This window comes from Xenopus laevis, chromosome 7S (genome assembly GCF_017654675.1).
Source record: "Xenopus laevis strain J_2021 chromosome 7S, Xenopus_laevis_v10.1, whole genome shotgun sequence".
Classification (NCBI taxonomy): domain Eukaryota; kingdom Metazoa; phylum Chordata; class Amphibia; order Anura; family Pipidae; genus Xenopus; species Xenopus laevis.
Window position 1 is genome coordinate 36,434,132 of NC_054384.1, and position 9,406 is coordinate 36,443,537.

The 9,406-nt window shown below is 40.1% G+C and overlaps 1 protein-coding gene across 3 annotated transcripts; it reads left to right on the forward strand.

The window, feature by feature from the left end:
• The first annotated feature begins 242 nt into the window (after positions 1-242).
• Positions 243-8,171, forward strand: LOC121396288 (pterin-4-alpha-carbinolamine dehydratase). 3 transcript variants are annotated; one of them, XM_041571129.1, is made up of 5 exons: positions 257-399; positions 2,353-2,439; positions 3,193-3,324; positions 6,135-6,215; positions 7,279-8,171. In XM_041571129.1, the coding sequence occupies exons 2-5, from the start codon at positions 2,419-2,421 to the stop codon at positions 7,375-7,377; spliced, it is 333 nt and encodes a 110-aa protein (XP_041427063.1). In that variant the 5' UTR covers positions 257-399; positions 2,353-2,418; the 3' UTR covers positions 7,378-8,171. The 3 variants fall into 3 exon arrangements, with proteins under 3 accessions (XP_041427064.1, XP_041427065.1, XP_041427063.1); XM_041571130.1 differs by lacking the exon at positions 2,353-2,439 and having other exon boundaries at positions 243-399; XM_041571131.1 differs by lacking the exons at positions 2,353-2,439; positions 3,193-3,324 and having other exon boundaries at positions 245-399.
• Positions 8,172-9,406: the final 1,235 nt, after the last annotated feature.

Sequence of the window (9,406 nt, forward strand, 5' to 3'; positions counted from 1 at the left end):
AAACTCCAGGTTCCAAGCATTCTGGATAATAGGTCCCGTAAGATGCAAAAACTTTGTATCATGTCCCAGCCAACTGTGTCACCCTGTTCCTTTCCTTGCCTGACTTTCTATTTCTTTTTTTACATCTTCCCCTTGAACCTTTAACATATAGTAAAAAATATAAACAGAAATACATGTCACTGATTGGTATATTGACTTGCTTTACAAACAACATGGCTTCAAGCTGTGTATGTGTAGTGCTGAATCAACTTCTCTGCCTGAGTGAAGTCACAATAGCACAGCCCCACACATTTGCATTGGGTGGATGCCTTGCCCACGCCTCCTGCTCTTAGCTAGAGAAGCTACAGCTGAGCTGATTCTGCCAGTGAGACTGAGACGGGAAATTCACCAGCAGACATGGTAAGGTGATACTCAAATCCAATTATTATCTCAATGTTGCAGCAGACCTCTCATTTACTCTGCAATCGAAAATATAACAAATAAAAAGAATACTAGGTTGCTTTGCTTATTGCTAGAAGTAAAAACAACACAGCAGTGCATTGGTTAATGAGTAGCCATGGGAGCAATGTAGCATGATAAGCTGGGGGAAATGAACTTTACTATATATTCCCTTCCTGATAAAACCAATGTAACCTGCAGCACCAAATGTAGTTGTGTGTATTTCAACTACATCTGCTTATGGTTCCTTTAAAATGTGCTATGGTTGTGAATTGTGCTATTGCTTTGTCGCATAGTTAAGATAGAGGAGTTATTCTAGAGAATTAGCCAGTACAGTGGGTTCATGTGCAGCCCGTGTTATTGGCAATGCTAGGGCCCAAAAAATGCCATTGTTGCAGGCTTTCTAATGAACTACAACCCCCAGCGTCTTTGAAGCTTGTGGAGAGTGACGTTTAAAGGAGAAGGAAAGCCCCAGGGCGCAAAACCCCTCCCCCCCTCCCCTGTGTTGCCCCCCCTCCCTCCTCCCCCCTGGCCTACCTGTCCCCCTGGGCAAATGCCCCTAACTTGTTACTCACCCCTCTGCGCAGGTTCTGTCCACGGAGTTCACAGTCGCCATCTTCTCCCACGCGCATCTTCTTCATGCTCTGACCGGCGTCTTCTGGTGCATGCGCAGTAGGAACAGGTACCGGTACAGCTCTACTGCGCATGCGCCGAATGTCACGAAGTGAAATCGGAAAACTTCGTGACATTCGGCGCATGCGCAGTAGAGCTGTACCGGTACCTGTTCCTACTGCGCATGCGCCAGAAGACGCCGGTCAGAGCAGGAAGAAGACGCGCGTGGGAGAAGATGGCGACTGTGAACTCCGTGGACAGAACCTGCGCAGAGGGGTGAGTAACAAGTTAGGGGCATTTGCCCAGGGGGACAGGTAGGCCAGGGGGGAGGAGGGAGGGGGGGCAACACAGGGGAGGGGGGGAGGGGTTTTGCGCCCTGGGGCTTTCCTTCTCCTTTAATGTCTGTTGGAAGGGTGGGTAACGTGCAGGCAATGTCGGTTGAGAACTACAATCCCCAGCATTCTGCACTAGCTTTCAAAAAGATTGGTGTCAGCTGTAGTTCTCAATAACTGAAGTGCAACGGATATAAGAAATATTTTTAAAATTAAATTATTTCACTTTGTGCATTCCATGCCGGACTCCATTGATTGTGTGCAAAAGAGAATTGCTCAATAGAGGATTAAACCTAATTTAAACCATGAATGGCACATCTGGAGTCATTTTTCTAAAAGGAAAGTTGAAAGGGTGTAAAACGAAAAACACATGTCTATGCCTATTTGTGTTTATGTAAGCCTCAGCCTGTGTGTTTATTCATTTTATCAGCCAACCTTTGGTCATTAAAGGGGATCTGAACCCAAAAACAGATTTTTTTTGGCATGATAAAAGCAAATATAATTCTTAAGCAACTGTCCAATATACATTTAAATGATTAGCTGTTTAACCCTTGCTGTTTTCTAGTTCTGATTCTTGAAACAATGTAGCAGGACTCTGTTCTTTTCCAGGTCTTTTAATCCGCTGCATTGTTTTGGGAGTCCGAACCAGTAGTGAACAAAATATAAACAGACACAGAAGCTGCTTTTAATAAAATGTATGAATTGATTTTTTTTGGCCACGAGAGAAAGCATACAATAGAAACAGAGGACAAGTTTTAAAGAGATACTGACACCAGATTTTAAACCTTTTTAATCTATCATAACACTGCATTTGTATGCTATTTGTAATTTTGCCATAAAGGTATTTGCCCGGTGCTTTTACACTATATATTTGATTCCGCCATGCGCCTCTTTGAGGAACACTGCACGATTGTCACTACGATGCAGGAACATATTTTAGAAACTGCCTTCTAACCTTTTATATTTGCAGGCATAAGGATTCCTGGGACAGATAAGCAAAAAATGTGACCCTTGAAATCAGCCCCAGCTTAAAACAATGAAAAGTGCAAAGTCCATGGTAACGGAGCATGAATCCACATCTTTACATTGATGTGAATTCAGTGAGTCATGAACTAGACTCTTAATGGTTCATGATCTTTTCATCATTAATTACTTTATAGTCTTTTTTTTTTCTATTTATATTTTAGTATAGCCAGTTTTGTAAAAATTTAAAAATGTGTTTCATTATTTATGGCAAATGCCCTCATTGCACTGTAGGAAACAGTTTATTATTTAATTATTTGCCTTCTTCTTTTGACTCATTCCAGCTTTTATATTGGGGTCACCAGCCAAATCTAAAAAACAAATGCTCTGTAAGGGTAGGACTACATGGACGTTTTTGGTGCGATCCGTCATGCTGCGACAAAACGCCTGCGTCTGCTGCACGCTGCGTCTGCATCCGACGTCGGATCAACTCTGCGACTTCATCTGACATTTCCACCTCTTACCTTATTTCTGTTGCATGCAACTTATCGCAGACAGTTTAACGCAGCGCGTCGGATGGCGCTGGAAATGTCTGTGTAGTCCTACAAATTTCTTGCTATTGCTACTTTTAATTATTCATCTTTCTATTCAGGCCCTTTCCTATTCATATTTTAGTTTTACTTCAAATCAATGCATGGTTGCTAGGGTAATGTGGATCCTAGCAACCAGATTGCTGAAATTGCAAACTGGCATTACTGCCATTAACCTTATTTTGGGTCAAGCCCCAAATCATACACAGTCATCTCTTTGTATCAAGAAGTCTTTGCTATTTTTTTTTATTTTGCAGGCAGGGAAAGCGCACAGACTCAGCGGGGAAGAAAGGGAACAACTGCTACCTAACTTGAGAGCAGTAGGCTGGCACGAACTGGATGGCAGAGATGCAATATGCAAAGAATTTCATTTCAAAGACTTTAACCGAGTAAGTATATGGAGATTCAGGGCTTATAAATGAATAAGCAAAATCTCAAAGGAATAAAATATACAAAGTATGATGTAGAAAGCAGTATTCTAAGACAATTGCAATTAGTGTCTGTAGATGTAGAAAGCAGTATTCTAAGACAATTGCAATTTAGTGGTTTTTTTTTATGTTTTCATGTCTTGTTTTGCAACACCTATGTGCATTAGGGGTCATTTGGTCAGTTGAATTTGATAGGCTTTTGTGTTTTTCAACCCAAATTGACAATGTACTAAGTTTTGTGTATCCACAAAGTCTCAAATAATAAATAAACTCCCAAATCCATATATTTTTTTAATTCAAAATGGGTCTTCCAAACTGCAAATCTATTTTACAGTATCCAATAAAATTTAAAAAAGCAAGACAAAAAAATGTTTGTGGATTAGTGATAACGGTGTGTGTGTATGTAAAATAAGTTGGGGGGGGGAGGGAAAGAAAAAATGTATAAAATGTATTACCTTGCAAAGGCCGGCAGAGAACACAGGCTCCCAGGTGGGTCTGGGTAAAAGGAAGTCAATGAACAGCATGGGAAGATGCAAAGGATGGGCAAAGGATTGACTTCACGTAGCTGCTAGAACAGTCTAAAAAGGCTATTTGCAGCCCACCATTTACTGATACTTGTGCTTTCGATACAGAACTTAGGGGTCATTTGGTCAGTTGAATTTGATAGGCTTTTGTGTTTTCAACCCAAATTGACAATGTACTAAGTTTTGTGTATCCACAAAGTCTCAAATAATAAATAAACTCCCAAATCCATATATTTTTTTAATTCAAAATGGGTCTTCCAAACTGCAAATCTATTTTACAGTATCCAATAAAATTTAAAAAAGCAAGACAAAAAAATGTTTGTGGATTAGTGATAACGGTTTGTGTGTATGTAAAATAAGTTGGGGGGGGGAGGGAAAGAAAAAATGTATAAAATGTATTACCTTGCAAAGGCCGGCAGAGAACACAGGCTCCCAGGTGGGTCTGGGTAAAAGGAAGTCAATGAACAGCATGGGAAGATGCAAAGGATTGACTTCACGTAGCTGCTAGAACAGTCTAAAAAGGCTATTTGCAGCCCACCATTTACTGATACTTGTGCTTTCGATACAGAACTTACCGTACTGTACCTGTTTAATATTAGGTGCCAGAGAAAACATTTCACACTCCCTGTTTGCAACTAGAAACAGGGTTTTTGTATTGCAGTTTGAATGAGGCCCAGTAGGGTTACATTTTAGGAAGGTGAATGTACATTAAGTACTAATACTCTTATGCATTCAAAACATATCTATTAAAGGAACAGTTCTGTGTAAAAATAAAAACTGGTAAATAGGCTGTGCAAAATAAAAAAATGTTTCTAATATAGTTAGTTAGCCAAAAATGTAATGTAAAAAGGCTGGAGTGACTTTGTCATGAATATAATAGCCAGAACACTACTTCCCGCTTTGCAGCTCTCTTTATTTCCACTGATTGGTTACCAGGCAGTAACCAATCAATGACTGTCAGGGTCGACTGGGCCGGCAGGACACCGGGAAAAAACCCGGTGGGCCCAGGCTCTTTTGGGCCCTGTTGACCCAGACCCTTTACTGCCATTCCTTTTCTGCCGCAAAAACTTACCAGTGTGCATGCGACCACACGTGCAGAATGCACGCGCAAGCGGAGGCCGCAAAAACTTACCAGTGTGCATGCGACCACACGTGCAGAATGCACGCGCAAGCGGAGGGGGTGCAGGAGGTATCGGCGGCACAAAATATTTTGCGTCTGGGGTCCCCAGACCTGGTCCTGCACTCCCTCTTCTGCCGGAAAACTTTCCAGTGCATGCGCACGCGGAGGGGGTGGAGGAGGTCTGGTGGCACTGAATAGTTTGTGGCACTGGTGACTCTTACTAACTATTGAAAACATTTTTCATTTTGCACAGCCTATTTACCCACCTACTGAGCAATTCCTTTAAATTCATACATTTCATTGCTAGACCCCTATAACTAGGACCGTATATTTATTATCACAATGAAAACTTTATGTACGTTACTTAAAGGAAAACAGAAAAAACATGGATATTTGTAAAAAGTCCCCATCCAAGCTTGGTTATCTTTATTAACTTTTGTGGCTTTGGGTTGCTGTACCAGTTCCCAAGCCCATCAGCCCTCTGCCCATGATATCGGGCCCATATCTTAGCTTTTAACAATGCAGCCCCTCCACTAAATCCATCATTAGTAGGGGAGAAGTATGCTACTTGTTTATGCCAGCCCATGATCCTTCTACCACATGAGCCCATCCATGCAGCCATAACTTACCTAATAGTTTCCACCATGCAGCTCTCCCCACCAAATGGCTGTAGACAGCAAAGGCACTTGCCTAGGATACAACTGCTTTGGGGATTGTTGGGCACAATTGCAGAAAATGTTTATCTAGTATTTTATAGCTCAGATAAGTACCACAGAGACCTTCAGAAAAACTACTAGGGGTGTAGAGTGCCCTAGGTGCCAAAGCGCATTTGCCCAATTCTGCTGATCAAGTCCAGCATTAGCATGAATAATATGCTATCAGAGTAATTCTGGAACAGAAGAAATTGAGTAAGTTTAAGGTTGTGTGCCTGGATGAGCTCTAGTTAGTTGCCCTTTAAAAACCTTGCTCTGCCTTTTTCCTGTAAATTATTAGATAAAAGGATTCCTTATAATAATGTATTGCTATATTCATTCGGTAATGCTATGCTAATACTTAAAAGCAGGATTAGTTCAGTTGCCATGTTTTGGTGATTTAACTTTGCCGTTATGTATTATTATATATCACAGGCCTTTGGATTCATGACAAGGGTGGCTCTCCAGGCTGAAAAATTAGATCACCATCCAGAGTGGTTCAATGTCTATGATAAGGTAAATTAAATATAATAATTCTGAATTTGAGCCCATGCTGTACAAATAAAATGTTGCATACAGTTAAAAATCATTCCTAATGATTAGTTTTCTAGTATGGGGTTGATGTGTGGGCTGGTCCGAAACCCGTGGGATCCACAGGTTTGGGTCAACTTCCAGGTCACCATGAGGATCGGGTTGAGCTCTTCCTTCTACTCTATCCACCCACCACCTTGAACTGCTGGCTTCTGCCTCTGGCACGGTCTATTCATATGGGCTCCCTCATGACATCAGAAATGGGCAGGTTTGGCACGGGTCAATAAACAGAGAGGACTTGCCAGGTCGGGCTGCAATTGGATGGGTTAGTGTTGGGTGCAGGTCGACCTCCACATAACTAGCTGTTATTCTGTCCCATTCAGTCCTCCTTAAAGCTGCCTTTTATGTAAGGATGTGGCCCCTTAGCCTATGTGGAAACCTCCACCAACCACAAGACAGCAGAGATCTTAGTCCTTTCAGTACAATGTCAACACAGATGTGAGTTGCCTTTTCCACCAGCTCTGCCATACTGAGTTCTGTCCTCTCTGCTGTCACTGCTGCTGAGATCAAGGTAGAAAAATATTTTGGCAACACTTGTAGCTCTTAAGGTCATTTAACACCCAGTTTGAGAAGCCCTACATACAGAAAACCGTTCTTTGCGTATAATTAAATGTGCAAGGCATTCAGACAGATGCTAATAGCACATATATTATGAAGTATATGTCTTTCTTCCTTGAGTATGAACGTTAAAGGGTAGATTTATCAGAAATTTAAATTGTGATTTTTTCAACCTCGAATAAATTCACAATTTAAAAAAAAACAAATGTTTACTTTTGAAAAAAATTAATGTAAAAAAACTTGATTGAATACAATTGTAAAAAAAAATTGTATTTTTGAGTTTATATTTAAAAACTTGAATTTGTGAGTTTACAGATCCAAAAATTAGATACAAGATTTTAGTTTTTTTGCTTAATAAATACCAAACTTAGATCACCCCCTTAGAGTTTTCTCTGTGATTGCCACTAACACATTGTTCTCTCTGTTTTAGGTTCACATAACTTTAAGCACCCATGACTGTGGTGGTCTTTCTGAACGAGACATCAACTTGGCTAGTTTTATTGAACAAATAGCTGCAAGCCTATCTTAGGAAACACATTAGCAATAGTGATGTAGTTTTACAATGCGTGTTTCCAGTGTTGCTCCTCAGATGTGTTTTATATACATATTATTTTAATGCCTGGTCATCTGCAAAACATCCCATATCTAAGTTTTGCTCACAATGGTAACTTGACAGCTACATTTTTAATGGAAGATTTACTTTTCATAATTTTAATAGCTACAATAAATATGCCAAATCTCTAAAAGGATTTTATGATTTTAGTATTAAATGTATGGACAGTGATTGGTGCTGGTTATGTTCATTGCATAGCTGACGCATCCGCCCTGCTCCACTCGCAGCCCTAAAAGCTTCAAATGGATACTATTTTTAAAATTACTGTTGTTTTTGAGCAAAAAAACCATTGTCTTTGTGAACAAGTCCTAAGTCTACGATGACATGGGGTCACTTCAGTCAAGTTATAATTAAGCAGCATTGCAGGAGCTGGTTGGATATCAATGTCGATTCTTTGGGAAGATCTAGTGTGATAGGCCACAACTGACAGGTCAACAATCATATGTGCTCCTCTGGATAATTTGTCTTACCTCCTAATATTCAATATTTTATTTGATTTTGTCAATTCAGTGTGTAACTGAATAGAATTGCTTGCAGTATCCTTCTTTTAAACAGTGTTAAGTTGTTACTGCCTTCGGTTAATGTTATATAAGAGTCTGTTACCAATGTACACAAGCATTCTCTGTATTTTTGAAATACACTTGTTTCTGTTATTGTATCAATTTCATGCAAACAAATTATTTTTAACTAATAAAAAGGCCTAGAGAACCATGGCACTCGGAATTAATATAAATCGGAAGCAGACCCCACGGTTGCGGCCAGCGGGGCCTGGACCTGGGGGGTCTGCTTCCTCTATAGCTTAAAAAATACCCCACTCCCCAGCTGCTCTCTTACCTGCGGGCAGGGGAAGGGAGATGCAGGTGAGTGGGGGACCCTGGCACAGGACAGGAAATGGGCGGCGGGTAGGGATCACATGTGTCAGGGGGCATGGCACACACTAGTTATACCACTGAATCTACCAATGCATTTTAGGGCTATGGCACAAACGCAGGTTTGTAGCATTTAGCCTGCTGTGTCCTTTGATTTTTGTGAAATGCACCCCTTGTGCCTTAACTCTTAATCTTTAAAATTACATGGTTTAATGAGTGAGTTAACAGAAGGAAACCCAGCAAGAACCACCTCGCAGACAGCTGCAAAATATATGCTGCCAAGGAAAGCTCCAGCTATCCAGCCTATACTTTTTGTTATATAGAGATTATAAAATAAAAAGTACAAAGTCTAATACAAGTGTAATCGCTACACAAGCATGTACTGGTCACCTGTTTAAAAAAAAAAAAATGTTTGTTATGGGATGCCACACCTTGGCAAACTGTTTTTTATTATACACTGCATGGGAGTGCTCAAAATCCAGTCCATCATATTATAAGATTTAACCCAGAGATTCTGTGCAGTGCACCGTGTTTCCATCAAACTAAATTATAATTTTAGGCAATCAAACATGAGTTAAAAAAACCCAAACCTTTTCATACTGGGTGTGCAAATCATAATATTACAATGAATACCCCATAATCCAGTAACATCAAAATCATTGGGTCTGGTGCGGAGTGCTACTACTTTAAATTACTATATATAGTATGTAAAAGGTTAAAAGCTAGGCCAATTACAGTTTGTCTGTCTAGAGATTCAACTTCATCAACTGCAAGAGTTGATTATTTGACAAACAGCTGGAGAATATAAATTTAGATTGGTTAAATTATTTTGGTTTTGGTTAAAACTAGCAAATTCGAATCATGAATTATCCAAACTCGATTCGAGTTTTAATTCGAATTTCAAGATTTATCATACTCTGGCCCTTTAAGAACTCTAATTCGACTATTCACCACCTAAAACCTGCCGAATTACTGGAGAGGTCCAGGGATCAATTTGGTGATGTTTGCAGCCTTCCTGACATTCGAGTTTGTTTTGGAGAAAAAACAACTCGAATAGAGTTTTTTAAATTCGAATT